General features: G+C 38.3%; 1 protein-coding gene across 3 annotated transcripts in view; it reads left to right on the top strand.

The window, feature by feature from the left end:
- Positions 1–17,511, top strand: part of TFDP1 (transcription factor Dp-1) — a 44,638-nt gene that overhangs the window by 14,957 nt on the left and 12,170 nt on the right. For all 3 annotated transcript variants that reach the window (XM_080612362.1, XM_080612363.1, XM_080612361.1), the window contains exons 4-5: positions 11,972–12,078; positions 16,274–16,395. In XM_080612362.1, coding sequence (XP_080468488.1) covers positions 11,972–12,078; positions 16,274–16,395 — 229 coding nt within the window. The remainder of the gene's footprint in view (positions 1–11,971; positions 12,079–16,273; positions 16,396–17,511) is intronic.

Genomic DNA, 17,511 nt, shown 5'->3' with positions numbered 1-17,511 from the left:
AGTTTTTGTAAAGCTTTTCTAAGTTATATCACATAATTAGCAAGCAAACTGTAGTTTTATTTTTTTTCTGCTTTATCATTGTCTTTAAACTGTGTGAAGTTCAGTGGTAGTTTGTCATCTGATGTGTGATCTCCTTAGTGTAGTTTGGGTTTAAGTGTAAAGGCCAAGATGGTCTAAAACATGCTTTGGCTCTGTGTTCTAGCAAATGGGAGAAATGCAAGAGTGTAGAAGTTTAAAATGGGTTGTGACAGTTTTTATTGATAGGCTTGCACTAATGTGTATGCACTATCTGAAAAAGCATTTTGAACAGAATTGTTTTGGACTTTCAGATAATGGCTGTGCATGCGTGATAGTGTAATGTAATCAAGCAGTTTAATAAACCACAGGCAATAAACTTGAATTTGATATTTAAGCTGAAAACCAAGAGTATCTAAACTCTTGGGGAGTTAGGAGCTGTACTTTGTAATTAGCATAGTGGAAGAGAAAAACAGAAGCACTGCTGAGTTCCAGTTGCCTGCAGTTCTGGACAGCTATGTCATATAACCTGTTCTTTAAACTGATGATGCTGTACATGAAGATTAGTTTTTTGTTCCATGTATTTTTGTAGGAAGGCTGTTCCATAATGAGACTGTAGGAATATTCTGTGATTTCCAGTTAAGTATATTCTTGACAGTTTATGCATTTTGCTGGTGGCAGTGTTGTTTTTTTGCTTAATAGTTTTCCCCAGTGTGTTTATGTATTCTTTACAAATTCTGAAGAATTTTTAGTTTGAGAGGCCACGTAGCCACTGTTTCCTAGTTTCCTCATCAGATAAGTTCCTTTTGTCCTCTGTATTTTCATTATCGTCACTCCCTGATCCTCTTTGATGGCTTTCATTAACCTTCTCGAATGCAAGTGAGCAGATAGTATATACAATTCCCAAGTGGAGTGTCAGTCCTATTTATATGGAGGTATCAGTAATGTTTTTTATGCAATGCCATGTTTGGTTCAAAGGCACCTCACAGTACATTTTGGTGAAATGGCTGTTTCCTTTTGTTGTTCGTTCCAAATTACAATAGTCTGGTTTAGTCTTGTGTGTGGCAGATGGTATGGTTTGATAGGCTGTACCAAATAGGGTAAAATTGAATAGGGCAGAGTCACCTATTTCTTGTCTGATGTTCTCATAAACCTCATTTAGACAAATCTATTGACTTTATGCATTATTGGTTTATGATAGTACTCAGAGGGACCTCGACACACTTGTGAGGTGGGCTGATGCCAACCTTATGAAGCTTAACCATGCCAAGTGCAAGGTCCTACACCTGGGTCGGAGCAATCCCAGGCACAGCTATAGGTTGGGCAGAGAAGAGATTCAGAGCAGCCCTGCAGAGGACTTGGGGGTGTTGGTCGATGAGAAAATGAACATGAGGCGGCTTCAGTGTGCGCTCGCAGCCCAGAAAGCAACCGTATCCTGGGCTGCATCAAGAGGAGCGTGACCAGCAGGTCGAAGGAGGTGATCCTGCCCCTCTACTCTGCACTCGTGAGACCTCACTTGGAGTATTGTGTGCAGTGCTGGTGTCCTCAACATAAAAAGGACATGGAACTGTTGGAACAAGTCCAGAGGAGGGCCACGAGGATGATCAGGGGAGTGGAAGCATCTTCCGTATGAAGAGAGGCTGAGAAAGTTGGGGCTGTTCAGCCTGGAGAAGAGAAGGCTGCGTGGAGACCTCATAGCAGCCTTCCAGTATCTGAAGGGGGCCTACAAGGATGCTGGGGAGGGGCTATTCATCAGGGACTGTAGTGACAGGACAAGGTGTAACGGGTTAAAACTTAAACAGGGGAAGTTTAGATTGGATATAAGGAAGAAATTCTTTACTGAGAGGGTGGTGAGGCACTGGAATGGGTTGCCCAGGGAGGTTGTGAATGCTCCATCCTTGACGGTGTTCAAGGCCAGGTTGGATGAGGCCTTGGGTGACATGGTTTAGTGGGAGGTGTCCCTGCCCATGGCAGGGTGGTTGGAACTAGATGATCTCAAGGTCCTTTCCAACCCTAACTATTCTATGATTCTATGATTAACCTGTAGTCCAGTACAGGTGATCTTCATTAGTGTTATTGCTCTAGCCTTTTATATACCATTTCAGGAAACCCATTTAAGCATTTGCTTTCACAGCCTGCAGATCTTAAGAGTTTCTGTTACCATCAGTTTAACTTGACAGTTTTTCTAGTTACATCAAGTATTTGATTGGGATCTCACTTGGTTCTCTCTGTGACATCCCTTGTCTAAAATATACATTGCTTCACACAAGTGGGCTGTCTGACTAATTGCCATGATCTGCTTTTGATGAAGAAGGCGCTAAGGGTTGAGTAAGTGACACTTACTAACTGGTTCACATCTATGTGCATTGACACAGTCTCATACACCTGAACAAAAAAAGTGTGGTGGTAGATACCTGTTTTCCTTGACAGCTATAGCATTTTCCCTGCTCCTATTGGCAGTAAAACCTGTGTTTTTGTCAAGGCAGGTACTTAGAGAACATTTTACACCCATGTAGGTGTCTCTGTCCAGACCTTGTTACAGTCTTGTTACAATAGGGAGGTAGTCAAAACAGGTAGTGCAGTCTAGACAGCGGGAATTGTAATGTTGATCTTCCATTATCATGTAGCTGTTTAAGTAGAACTGGGCAAAGTAAAAGCCATTTTGTTGTTTATAGAATTTCTAAAATTAATTCAGGGGAATAATCCTGGCTTGCAGCTCCTCCAGTTTGAGAGTCATTGAAGCTCTTATTTTCTATAAGCTATCCTCATTGAATTTCTGCACCTCATTGCTTTTGAGGGACTCTCTTAAAATTCATGGACAGCATCTAAATCTTGAAAAGAAATAACTGTTTCTCTTGGCTTGATCATTTTACATTTCTTGCCTCTAAATGGTCTGTGTTTTATATGCAGGCTCTGTAGTCTTAATCAGAGCTTAAAATAACATTTTGTCACTAAAGTACTCAGATACATACAAGAATTTATTCAGTGAAGTAGTACTCATTTTCTGTTGCCACTTTTTTGTAATTTTTAGGGGGGTTGTATAGTCTTTAAATGCTGGAATTTAAAATGTAACTACTATGCACAAAATTAGTACATACTCTCTAAAAGCAGCTGTCTGCGTTACATACCATTATATGAAAAAGTTCGGTCCTCCGCTGTCTTGCTAAGTTTGTGCAGAATTTCAGTTCATTTCACAAGTAATAGGATTCTGTCCACAAGAATATATTTAAAAAAAAAAACCCAAACAAATGCAAAACCCAAACACAAAGTAAGTTTTTTGTAGGGTAGCAGAAGTGTATCTGGTACACCACTTAAGGTAAGTTGAAGGAGGTCAGGGAATAATCTTTCTATTCTTCTCTTGTGGTCATCATTAAAAGTGGAAGGGTTTTTGTTGTTTGTTTGTTTGTCTTCTGCTTTAGCTTTTTATTTTTTAAAAGGAAAGAATCTCTTTTCTGGAAATTGCAAGTCAATCACAAGGAGAGTTTGAGAACTGATTGCATCAGATCTCCCTGCTGTCAGATGAGTGGTTTGCTTATCCCAGTCTGCTGCCCCCAACAACAGTAATAGGGCAGGCTCTTTGGGCAGAGTGCAGGAGCTTGTCTGCTTTTTGAAGTTAATTCTCCTCATCTCATAGCACTCAGGGTGGCATTGGATTAGTAATATCAGAGGGGGCATTCCACCATCTTTTTGAATAGTCCAACTTTGAACAACTCAGCAAATTCAGAACGCAGCCTGGGCAAGAAACTTAAGACTTGATTGGGTTTGCACATGTTGCCAGCCAGATGTGAAAGGAGAATGAGCTCAGCTGTCAGAGGAATAAAGGTCTTAGGGGGGTGGTAGAGGACAAAAAATGGCTTGTGTGCTGCGTCATAAGTACATGCTTGCATAAATATGGTTCGGGAGAAGGCAGAATATTTTTCCTGAAATGGTTCCTCAGCAATTAAAGTTCTGTAAGGTCTGTATGGGATGAAGTAGGTGTATGAATCAACTCTGAAAAATAAGCAAAGGTTGACTATTCTAACATAAACAGATTATTATGCAACAATTCTTACAGCCTGAACAGCTTTGCTGCAACACTTGCAGAATAGCCTGTGAATGGACTTACATAAATTTTTAATTTGCACTGGCAAAAATCTGGGGAACTGTGAATAGCTTATTTTTAGACTGAGCTTTGTTAAGGTGTGTAGCGGTTGTTCCTTAGATGAGTGACGGAAAGGGGACATCACTCGTCTTGCTCAGCAGTTACACTAAACAGTTATGCTAAACAACCTCTCGCTCATAATGTCCTAAAGCTGTAGAATCTGGAGATTTGTTCTAAGAGGAGAAAATAGTAAAAAAACCCCACAAAACTAACCAACCAAAAAACCCAAACAAGCAAGCCAAACCCAAGAAAAACAAACAAATAAAATCCCCCCAAAACAAAACCCAAACAAAACATGTATCATTTATAATGTGTGTAATTTTGAGAAAATTGGTCATGGACATAAAATATCATTCTAGAAAATGCTCCAAAATTGTCCATCTTTGAAAACATCTTGAGTGTAGAATAAGAGGCATCAATCTATATGTGGTGAAAAAGAGCTGCAAGCTTGTGCTTCCTCTAGTGCTTGTACAACCTCCAGGAGAGGTTGGGTATAAATTAATTTTATTCAGAACGAAAATTTAGATCTGTCATGCCACTAGGTGGCATTATTGGTATGTAACCAGAGAATACTTGTAAAAGGTGTCTTTAGCTCCTTTCACCTCATATGCTTTAAGATAAGGTTTCATATTCTATGGGCATAAAAACTTTAGTTTTATTTTCACTGCAGACTCAGTAGTTGAAAAAGTGAAGTCAAATATGTAAATTTTAAAGGTGTATTTAGACTGTCACATTTTAACACTGTCTAGCTGTAAAATTGTCTTGTTCTTTTTATTTATATGACAAGAAACTTTTGCAATGTAATGTTACTGTTAATTTGATTTGTAAGATCAAACTCTGTCTGATTTTTGACAATGTCTGCAATTTTTCCTCTAAAAGTAGAGAGCTATTTCAGAGCAGTGATTCAGGCTTTAGCAAATAGCTGTATGCCTGAACATTGGTTATAAAATGCTTGTGTATTATTGCAGCTGAAGTAAATCCAATTATTATTATTATTGAAAGTCAAGGCCTGGAAAGAAAACTGTTGCTGCAAATAAGAACAGTATTTTGGAAAGTCTAGGAAGACTTTTAAAAGTCTAAAGGTAGACCACACAGTTTATTTCGACACAGACTTGGAAGGACAGGTTTGTAATAGCGAAAGTATTAGTAGTCATATCTAAGGATGATAAGAATCACCTAAAAGTCTTGAGTTGATGTAAGAAATCACTTAAGACCTTAGTAGTACTAGACACTGGGGAAGATCCATGTCTTTGTAAAAAATGTTCAAAACTGCTGTATAAGCATTTTTGTTATCTTAACAGGGTAGTGTGATGTGTTTAATGAGCAGAGATATTTTTAATTGATTTGGCACGCAGAGACAATCCTGTGTGTGTTGTCTCGCCTTATGGTAGGTTGATACCCTCAGAAAAAGAGTTCAGTGTTTTCTGAAAATTAGCATACAACTAACCATAAAGTATCTGTGGTGTTTGCGAGGGAGACGTTAAAAACGGCAACTTCTCAGGAGCGCCATCTGAGGGGTCACCTCTTGGGATATAATTCTCACCTCTGTCTTCTTCCCCACATCATCTAATTACACTCTTTATATGTATTCTGTGTATATATGTAATTAATAATCTAAAACTAGTCAAGTTGATGCTTTAGTGTCAAGGAATGATTTTCTTTGAAGGTGATGTGGATGGGATAAAAGGCATTTTAAATGGCACCTTTAAAATAATGTTTTTATCCTAGCTGCATCTTCCCCCTCTTGCACGGGGAGAGGAAGAAAGCAGTGGTTCAGGCTCAGGGTAGATTTTGTAAAGCAGAATGCACTGAAAATACTGTAGACAGTCCTAGAGGGAACTACTTAGCATTTGATTTCTATTTCTTTTGTATCTAGTGTTGGGATTGAATGACATGATTGTCGTGCATTGTGCTGGACACTGTATTGAGACAGATTAATGGATTTGAGACTTTAGTACACCATTTCCTGCTGTTGTGATGCTTTGAGGTGGGAGATTTAATTCATACAGAAAACTTCTCTTGTTTTGATGTTGATATGGTACCTTGTAGTTTCAGGATGTTTCTTTTAGACCTTTCCTGTGTTACCTCTTGTTCAGTGTTAGTTGTGTAGATGAGTTGGGCACTTCTCTCAGCCTGCTTGGTTGTGTCCTGATGGCTGTACCAGCTCTCTGTAGCTCTGAAATTCACTTTCTGTGCATCATTTCCCATCTTGACCGTAGATGACATTCTGACCCCTGCTTCACCGCTGTTCAAACACAGGTGCACAATCTCTGAAATGAGATAGAGAATGAATCCTGTTTTGGACAGCAGTGAAGATTTGGAGCCTTCCAGAGATTCCTCCACTTACCAAAAAGAAGAAAAAATCCATACGGAAGACTGAAAAACTGAATCTAGAACTCTTTTTTTCAGATAATTCTCATAGCTTTTATGTAATCTTATATCAACATTTGCATCTGAAGCAGGGCAGGTACTCTGGCTTTAGAGAAGTTCTATTTCTATTGGGGGTTTTTTTTTATTTATTTTTTTTAAATTCCCAAACTAAAGAATGCATTATTCCAGATGGCACATCCCAGAAGTGATGGTCACTATGGAACCTAGTGTCTGTGTCACGTCCTTAGACCTCTTGTTCATGGAAAGTCTCACTGGTCTTTTTTGGTTTCCCAAAAGAGACCTATCAGCTCTTCAGCTGATACTCCCTTAGTTATGAATTGTATCAGGTTATTGATAGCAATGTTACCTTTTTGAGAGTGTAACTGTCGTTTGACTTGTACTGTGATAGGCTGAGAGCTGAATAGCTGTCGTTAAGGTACATTCCATCTGCTCTGTTTAAGCCAGCAATGTCAAAGCTCATTACGGAGTTAAGACAAAAGTTTGTAGAGTTCATAAGAGTGGTTCTAAGCAGTTGTACTGCAAAATGGCACCTGCAAGCTTATTTTTCTTGAGACTTTTCTTAAAATACCCTTTTGCTTAACTCTTAACCACTGATCATATAGAGTATTTACTACAGATTTGTCTGCTGGACAGAGTTTGGTTGAGACTGTTGCAGGAGACAGTAGGAATTACTTTGCATTCTGACAAGCCACTCTTAACTCTGTACATTCTTTTGTGGAGGTTATAATAATTCAGGAAGTATTGCAAAATTACCTGCTTACCAAATCCAGTTCTCGCCTATACTATATTGCTTCTATACTAGAAGACCGACAAGACTTAGTTTGTTAAAGACTTCATTATCAGGAAATGGACTTGTTGTGTTGACTGCTCTCTCTTTTATAAATAAGGAAAACACAAAGATTGTGTCAGAAGGTGGTAGAGCACTTAACAATGGATGGGATTTCTGCTTCTGAAGCTAGGAGTAAATACCTCAGGCCATCCTGTGATCTGAAGTGGCAAATTCAGAGCTGGTACTGTTCCATGAACTGGAGCAGTCAGCTCTTGCAGAGATCTAGTGCTTTGTCTGTAGAGGGCAGTCCTTTCTCTACTGTTAGATGTGCTGTGTCTTCCTGTGGCATCCCAGGCTATTAAAATGCTCATAATTGGCTGTATCACCAGTCCTCTACCACTAAAATTCTGCAAAGGATTCTGCTGCCTTGGTAAAATGATTTATTTCTATATACAAGCAAAGGTCCAGTTCAGAAGGCCTCCCCTAAATGTAGCCAGTAACCAAAAGCTGTTTACTGCACACTGTATGAAGAGAGCACTTACATGGAACAGTTTGTAGACAGATAAATAACAGATTTTGTTAAAGGGTGCTTCTCCTTCTGCTATGCAAGTTTTATTCTGCATTACTCCTTGATCCTGTCTGTATCATTATCTTCTGTTAGGAAGCATTCTGGAACTTCATCTTGATGGAGCTCTATTTCCCTGTAGGTTTAATGATTGCTTATAAGTTACTAAGAGTAATCTTCCAAACTGGTGATGTTTGGGAGACTGAGAATTTAAGTAGTAGTTATATCCTTCTGTATAAATTTATGTTGTTCTTTATTTGGCCTTTTCCCATGTTTTTTGAGGTCTTCAGAATGGGGGGTGGGAAGGGTGGAAGAATTTCCAGAACTAGCAATATTAATTAATTTTTTGTTTTGAAAAGGAAGAAGAGTCAAAAAAGAGCCAGCAAAGCTGTTTGCAAACCTGTAGTTTTAATTTCTACATGCTGTTACACTCACCATATGCTGGCCACAGAGTACAGGCATATTCGGATTGCAATGTTTGCTGTTAGAGTAATTAACAAATAATTAGTAAAATTCCTTTGGGAAACTGACTGACAGAAACTGTCAGTCAGTTGCAAACTGCAGTTAATAAAATAAGACAAACAGTAAAGCCACACTCACAAAAGCACTCTGAAACCAGAGTATTGTGAGCCTTTGATGAAAGCACCGGTGCATATGAAAAAAGGTTTGCATGTGAGGTGAATGAGAAAACAGTAGGATGCACTTGGGCAGAGGCAAATTGAAAACACCCCTTGGAAAAATAATAAAAAAAAACCACCCCAACACACCACAGCTCTTCCTCTCCCCCCCCCCCCCAAAAAAAAAACCCCAAAAAAACCCCAAGCCTCCAAAACCCACCACCAGATGCCCTCAATTTTGTCATTTTTCTCCCCCACCCACATTGTTAAGCAGTTCTGCTCTTTCCTATTTAGAATGATACCTTTTATAGCTTGACTTTGACTTTGCTTCCAACTGTGAATTGCATTACTCTTGTTCCAGTTACATTTGTCTTTCCTTGCCAGTCAGTTTGTGCCACAGACAGACATATGTTGCAGTTTCTGTATAGAGCCGGGTTGGTTCAGGTGCGTGATTAACTCTGGCACAGCACCACAAGAAATGTTAATGTTGTTTGAAGAAGTATAGTGTGTGCTTTTCCCTTCATACAGATTCAACATAGCTGTTTGTATTCACAGGATGAAATGAATAAGGAGGTTGGAACTCATCAGATCTAACCTTACAATCAGACAGGGCCAGCTTCGAAGCACAAAGTCTTCAGTAGTTGAATTTTTCTGTATATCCCCAGGGAACCTCCCAGACAGCCTGTTGCTGTGCTTTACCGTTCTCATTGTGACTTTTTTTTTTTTCCCTCATATCTGGTTGGAATTTGCTGTGTAACAACTTGTGACTGTTCTCTCTTTTCCTTTTGTAGTGTGCCCTATCAATCTCTAGAACTCTCTACTTAACAGAAGGCAGTGATTAAATTCCCACAAATAACACCCCCATCCTTTTCTGCACGTTGAACCCTTATGCGTGCTGTTGCATGGAGTCACAAGTGCAAAATTTTTGCATTTGTCTTTTTTTACATCATAAAAGATTTAAAGAAACAACATGATAGCATAAAGACTTACTTTATTCTTAAACACACCAGAAGAACGACGTCCCTTGAGTGCATCTGAAATGTCAATAGGTGGTCAAGATGATTATGGGGAGTCTCGGGACAATACTGTTCTGTATGAAGTTGTCCTACTGAAGTGTTGCTAGAAGTTGTCTTAGGAAAAACGTGGTGACACGAATGGTTATAAATCACATTGTCCAAAGAATTATCTCACCTGTGAGTTCCTAAAGGGCCTAGCAATGGTACTTCTGTGCTGCTCACGCAGTATATGTATGATTCATATAGTACCAGAAGGATAGAAAGCCACATTTCATGCACCAGTTTCTGGCGGGCTCAGGTAACTGGAGATGAGCAAGTCAAACTTTGGTTAGGCACATTGGTTGAGCAGGTAACAGAGGAGTAAGACAAACGTGATAATGGGCAGACACTAACAGGGCTTTTCTAGAGGGAGAGGAAAAGGGAAGTTGTGAAGTTAATGTCTTTTCAAAGTCATGCTTTGAAAGAGTCAACACCCATGTGGATAAGGGTTATCTTATCAGTGCCATGCCCTTGGATTTCTTAAAAATATCAAAAAACCTCTGGCTATCAAGGTCCTTAATCAGCCTGTTAAAGAAGTAAGGTGTCAGAATGGGACAGTCTTCCTCCAGATTAATAATTGGTGAAAACCAAACTAGATACACTAAGTGTCCCAAGCGGAGCTATTAACACTCTAGAAGATCTTGAAGTCATGGCAGGATATGTTATTCAAATGTTATATCAGGGTTTGGTGGGGAACAAGCACATTGAATTTTGAGAATTGTTTGGAAAAGAACAGGCAATAAAATAGGAAACGTGCTATGGAGTTTTCTGCTGTAACAAAGGAATGTCATATGCTACAACAGCATATGGCATTCATTTGTCATGAGCAATGTGTCCGTCCCTGTCCTCTGCAAAAATAAATCTTAAAGGCTAGGAGAACTAGAAAGTGTATGGGCAACAAGAACCATCAGAGGTAAGGAGAGGTGATCAAATAAATGATGTATTTTAACACTGGAAAGCACTTACAACTCTGATTTTTTTACTGGAAATACAATCTTCAGGTTGCTTTGATGTTTTTAAAGCAGTGAGAGGAGGTTAAAAAAACCCATCCAGGACCTCCAGGAAGCTGATACGATACACAAGCACTAATAGCCAGTGTAGTTTATATGGCTTTGCTGTGTTCTGCAGAGAAGAAGAGCACACAGAAAACAGGCTGTGCTAATGATGGGTGTACTTGAAGGGACAGGAAAGAATAACAGACTTCTATTACAAACTAGATAGCTGCTGACTTTCTGAAAGAACACTGGAAAGTTGGTTAATAATGGAAGAATACAGGCTGCTGCATGCAGATTTTGGGGGACTGAGAATAGGTTCTTGTGTGAAGCTGTTGGTTTGATGTGGTGTAGTAATAGCAGCTAAGAAGTACAAGCCTTTTGGAAAGCAAAGGCTTAAACAAGATTGGAGTTGTCTCAACTTTCTGTGGACTGCCTGAATGCGTAAGAGGGGTGGTAGGCATGAAGGACTCATTAGGGCCTCTCCTGATAAAATTGTTTTAAAAATGTTTGCTTATTGCTTCTGTATTGTATAACATGGAAAAGGAAGCAGAATGGGAATTGTGCCAAGCCCTTCTGGCCTTATTGGCCCCTTTAAAAGTGATCTGAGGGAAAGAGCTGCTGACGTCTGCCCTTGACAACCACATCACAGATGTCTCCAGTATTTTAAGACTTGTTTGTCCCATTATTCTTTTTCTGCAGTCAGTCTTTGTTGCTTCTTTTCTTTGTTTTGTTTTTAAACTGGCTTGGAGCATCAAATTGCTGGATACTTGGGTTGGTATTTGATAGTTGGAATTTTTGGTTTACGTGGCTTACCTATTGATGCTAATTGTGGATAGCTGATGAACAGAGAGAGAGCAGCTTTCCCTGCAGGGTTAGTCTACTGTGATGTACGTATTTTGCTTGGAGACTTTTGTTCTGTAATTCCCTCCTTCAGCCAGGAGGTGATGCTCAGGGTAAAGTTGGGAATATTCTCTTGGAAAGGTGTGTGCTAGCCATATTTTATTTCTTGGAGCTCAGCATGTCTCAGAAGGGTATGTCCTACCCTGGGACATTGGGCATGTTTGTCAGGTGGTGTGGGAAAAGATTTCAATTGCTACAAAGAATAGGGATAGAAGAGGAGATGATTACGCTGTCAGATGCCCATTGCCTCTACTACTCTGCTTTGAGAGAAAAATTGGGGTACAAGAAATTAAAACATGTTCGTACTAGGCTACTGACTTATAAAGTTACATAGGAGAAAGTTTGAGAGAACATACTGTGAATCTTAATTTCTTCTTTTGGTTCAGATGTGTGAATGTTACTTTTATATTGACTATGCAGTTTAGAGCTAGTTTCTATTAAGATGCATTGGTAGTACAGATGAAACTGGAATTACTAAATTAATACAATGTGGCTGACCTGAAGCTATCTACTTGTATTTTAGGGGTTGTTTCTCTATTGGCTGTTCATCCTTCTACAGTAAATACGCTTGGAAAACAGCTCCTGCCAAAAACATTCGGACAGTCTAATGTCAACATTGCACAACAAGTGGTAAGGAGACACTGGGGTTTTCATATTGCTTATACTATTGCTTACACGTACTGTAGATCTGGTTGGTAGTTGGTACCACTTGTCATCAGTAGACAGTCTTAAGTTTGTTTCTGATTTTAATAGACTTATGTTAAAACAAATGTACTTTTGCATAAAGAAATGCAAAGATGACTCTCAAAGCAACATGCAGATACCTGAATATTCAAGTGGCTTTATCTTTTGCTAGTCTTGCCACTCATCATCATCATCATCAGTGGCTCACTCAGACCCTGCTTGGGAATCTGACATAGGGAAATGTAAATGAAGTCCAACAGCACATACTTATTGAGCTTGAGGTTTGTTGGAATGAAATTGAAAACAGCTGTTTTTCTTAGTGCATAATTTAGATACCCTTTTGCTTAAATACTTAATGCAAGCTTTGAGTGAGGAACATGAAATTAAGAGGCTTTGAAGAATTAGTAAAGCTATAAATAATACAAAGATTATGTGAAGTAAATTATAGTGATGAAAATTTAGTGATATGAAAAGAGTTGATCTCAGTTCATCTGGAAGGCAACTGTAACATGTAAACATCTGAAATGGAATTTCTTATGTTGGGGGTCCTTCTTGATAGGAAAGCAGTTTCCCATCTGCCTTTCCCAGCTCTAATCTTTAAGGAGTGTTCTATAATTGAGGCTGCATGAATCTATAAACTCTACCTCTTCAGCTATACGGATGTAGTGCAAATCATTCACTGTGCTGTATTTCCAGCAGTGGTGGTGAATAAACTACTTGTAGCAGCCACTTGGAAGTGTAGCTAAATGAGTTTAACTGAATGAAATTGTTCCTTCAGTTGGAGGTCTGTTATCAGTAAATTTCCAAATGAGGAAATTCAGAGTAGGTAGGCATTCTTTTAATTTAAAATCAGTAACCAGCAGTAGGAAAATATTATTTTAACTAGAGATCATAGGCCATAATGGCACAGAGGGAGCCCCTTCTGGGCATTACTGTGAGACTGTGCACACTTGAGTTTAATGTTGCAAATGAAATGTTCTTTCGAGTAACTGAGGAAATATTTTCTTAAAGTATCAAAACAAGGGGATAACAATGAAATTACAAATCATCTGATGCTTTTTTGAACTTTAAACAATGAGAAAATTAATTTTTGCAACAGTGTTGATATACCTATAAAATAAATTCTTGTGTCTTCCATCACAACTTTAAATTGACAAATCCTCATCTGTATTATATTATTCTGTGATTCTGTGGTATTATCTATGATTAATTTTACATGGTGTTGTTACTAAAAAAAGATGTGATTCTAAAATAACAACAACTCTTAATGATGGTTTTGTTAGTATGATTACTGTGGGAAATCTGTGTTTGGCAATCATATTTTTCAGCACTCTTACTCAAAACATATTAGCGTTACATTTTTTGTGAAAGGAGGGGCCCATATCAGCATATTTGCATTGGCTGTTATCATTTCAAAATTAGATGCTCAGCTGTATGTCATTAAAGAAGAGATGGAGATTTTGGCTTGCGTATAGAGAGAAACTTTGGGTAAATTTCTATTGACTTTACAGTCCTTAAGGGGATAGCCAGAACTATAAAAAAAAAATTGCCTTTAGAACCCTGAAAACAGAGAGGAGTTGAATTTTCTGTCAATGTTCAAAACGTTCTTGGGAAGCAGAGTTGAGGAGTTGGCTTGTGATCCTGCTCGACTTCCTAACCTTTGAGTGCTAAACTCACGTTTTTAATACTTAAGTACTTCATTTTCTGAACCTGTGTTCTTTGTTCAGGTAGTCTTTCATAAGACTATCCCATGTAAGTTTTTCTGTTAAGGACAGCAAAGTGGAGTGTATGGGCTGTCTTGTTGCTTTCCCTGTTGTCCTGAACTTGTTTATTATTGAGGAGCTAAACTGCAATCTTGTTCTCTTTTGAAATCAGGAAACTGAAAAGAAACCAGAAACGCTTCTTTTTCTACACCCACCACCTATCCCCTATTCTCTAAAACCATCCTCTCTAATTCTGTCTACAAGCTTTAATTTTAGGATGTTCCCAGTGACTCTTTTTTTTTGATGCTCTTTTCATTGAAAGTCATAGTTGCTTGTGAACTTGAGAATAAAAGTTAGAGGCATCAACATTTCTATTAAGGAGCCAGTAATACTAGGTAATTCCTTAGGAGACTGTGAAACTCCAGACTCTAGGGTCTTCTTTAATAGCAACACATTAAAGCCTACAATTCTGGGTGGTTTACAGACTTTGTGATAGAATGTGGGGCAGGTTTTGAATGTATTAAACAGAGTTCACTTTTCCACTTGAGAAATGAGCCTGTGAATTTGTACCTGCTTCCTAGTTTATTCCTTTTTTCCTGTTTTTGCTCCTTGCTTTTTCCTTTGTACTCTTGAGCACTTCAGGACACTATAGAGTATGGTACGTGCACAGGGTTTGCTGTTACCAAATGGTTTATTTTTTTTCTTTCCCCTGGCTTTCGTGTTACTGCAGTTGTACAAATTCTAGATATGGCACCAAGGTGATGGTGGAGCTGTTTGTGGAATTAATTAGGAAGCTAGGGAATAGAGACCCTGTGATTTTTGCTCCTGCAAGCAAGATGTTAATCATCTCTTCTAGTCCTCTGTAGCTACATTCTAGGGAATAAAAACTGGCTAACAGCTTTCCTCTGTTCTCTGTATTGTCTGTTACTTGAATAGCACAAGGGTGGTTTTCACAGTCTTTTGAGACATGTGGTGAACCAGACCAGTCAGCAGCAGAACTGGCAGTATTTTTTTCATGGGTAGAAAGTGAGCTGGTTCACATGTCTCCTATGCCTGTTTGGCATCCACCACCCTCATTCTGTTTCCCACAATCAGAAGTTTCAGTTATGAAAAGTAGTAGAGGAGATTAGATGACTTTCTATAAGAATTAGAACCAATTTAAATATGGAAAAAAGCTACAGGAAAGAGGAGGAGGACCTGAGATTTTCCAGCTGTCAGAAGAAGGTGTAATGAACTTGTATGCTAACTACTCAGGTGGCATTATATAAAAAAACAGTAGTACGGGAAAAACCACAGGCAGCTGAAATCTGACGCATCTAATAGTCACTAGACTGCTTTTTGCATTCTGTATTTAAATGTTATTCAAATTTGGTTCATTTTAACTTTAATACATAAAATGTTTAATTTTGTTTTTTTCAGGTTTTCTGTTTTGCTCTTTGAGGCTAAGGTATTGAAGGTAGCCTGAGAAAGAAATTTTTGTTGGTGAGGCAGAATGTGGCTGCAGAGCATAGCAAGCCTGTTGGGTGTAGGTTCATTTGATGTTTGTTTCATATGATGCCAGGGATGCAACATGCTGTTTCCACTGGGAGGCAAACATACCCCCCAAAAGTTGTCATATCTTTCTACAAAGAGAAATCTGTAGAGTATCATTTTGTTTTCCTAAAAACATATTTTCTGGAAAGTTACATTTATAAGATTTTGGAGATAGAAAACATCATCTGCAAAAGTGGAAGTTCTGCTTCAGCGAGTTTCAGTTAAGGAGAGTATGGCTCCATGTGCAAATGTATGTATTAATTTGTGATCAGAATAGCACATCTTCAGAACTAAGACCATGATCAGCTGAGTGTGTTCTTGTAACATGTTCAGGATGGAATTGTTCTGCCCTAATCGGTCTCATTCACTGCAGTAATAAAGAAAGTTGGCTCTCATTCTTCCTCACCTCGTAACATTTTGGTTTTGACTCTGTAGTGATAGAGACTTGACTGCAGGAGAGAAATTGGCCTTTCTGGCAGCATCTCTGCATTTTCTGTCTGCTTTTACTGATTTTCAGATCTAACTTCCTATATTTACTGCAACTTCTTATATATAGTGTGGTAGGATTGGGGTTTTTTCCCCCTACCTTTATCCCTTTTTCTGTTGGGGGAGAGGACTTGTGTGTGTTGATCTTGTCAAAGTTAGTGTTGAATAATGTTAAGAAATCCAGGAAGCATGAAAAATTCATGTAGGGATAATACGTAAATACTCCTACATAGAGAGTGCACTAACTATACAATCCGTGGTCTGAAGGGTTTTGTACAAATGTGTATAAAATCAATGCATCCAGTAGAAGTAGGTAGAAGAATAGTAGTGTTTGCATCGTGCATCATTTGAATCGTGCAGCATATGAATACCTTGGAATACTTCTGATAATTTTCCAAATTATTTTATCTTTACTGTAGGTTATTGGTACACCTCAGAGACCTTCGGCGCCAAATACTATCCTGGTAGGAAGTCCACATACACCTAACACACATTTTGTATCACAGAACCAGACTGGCGATTCTTCACCGTGGTCTGCTGGGTGAGCAAGATAAAAGTTACAAAGGATTAATACATTATTTGGAACTTTTGTTCTAAAGGTTAACTGTGGCAGCGTAGGTACTTCTCAGGCTAGCAGTGTGAGAGACATGGTGTGTTCACCTTTCCATCCAGAGCACTTCAACATTAAATATATTGTATTAAGTGAGGAATAGTTGCACAAGAATGAATACTCCCTCATTTGTCATAAAAGGAAAGAGAATATTTTCTGTAAACACTGATATTCTCACATTACTTACCTTTAGAGGATTTTGCTCCTAAAAGAACACATGAGTTCATTTGACTTGATTAAGCTTTTAATTTGGCATTGCTGTTTTGCTGGTTTATTAAAAAAAAAATACAGCGCCTTTCAGATTGAACAAGTGTATTGTGAAGTATCATGTGAAATAAGAATGTAGTCTGTATTGCGAAAAAAGTATTAGATAAAATGAATGCATTCTTCTGGTGTCTTTTCTCATGCAAGCTTGTTTTTAAGGGTCTCTTGTGAAATGTAGGTTGGTTTTTTTAAGACTAAATTTATCATCAGTGTCTTGTTACCCATAAATAGATTTCTACTTTGGAATTGTGCAGTGAAATGAGATGTAGAGAATTAAGAGAGGTTCCATTGCTGATACTAATTTTGTTGATATTTACACTTTTCCTCAAGTTACAAGGAACTTTTTGTTGATACTTAACACTTTCCCTCAGGTTCAAGGAACTTTTTATTTAAAAGATATACGGAAAACTTTTATGATTACTATATTTTGTGACTGAAGTTTTCATAGCAACTTCATATACTGCGTAAGTTCAGATCTGTATTTTGGTAATCATGTAATGTTTAGTGAGTTGAGCCAATATCAGACTTTGTTCAGTCGTTATCGGACTTATGCAGAAAATGCTCAATCAGTCTGTTTTTTTTGTGGTCAACTTAGATGGGCTATTTAAAGTTATTTCCTGTAATTTACCTTTCACATTTTAGCATTTATCCCTCTATTCCTTCATTTTCTTGCTTGGAAGATTAAAAGGGTGTTTTTATTGACTTCTTCAAGGGATATCCCTGTTGTTAAATTATCTGCTCCTGGAGGCAGCAGAGTTGACAAAAGAATGAATTTGTACTGTG

The sequence above is a fragment of the Psittacula echo genome, assembly GCF_963264785.1.
Source record: "Psittacula echo genome assembly, chromosome: 3".
NCBI classification, from domain to species: domain Eukaryota; kingdom Metazoa; phylum Chordata; class Aves; order Psittaciformes; family Psittacidae; genus Psittacula; species Psittacula echo.
Note: the sequence above shows the minus strand (reverse complement) of the source record. Positions and strands in the feature narration are given on the sequence as shown.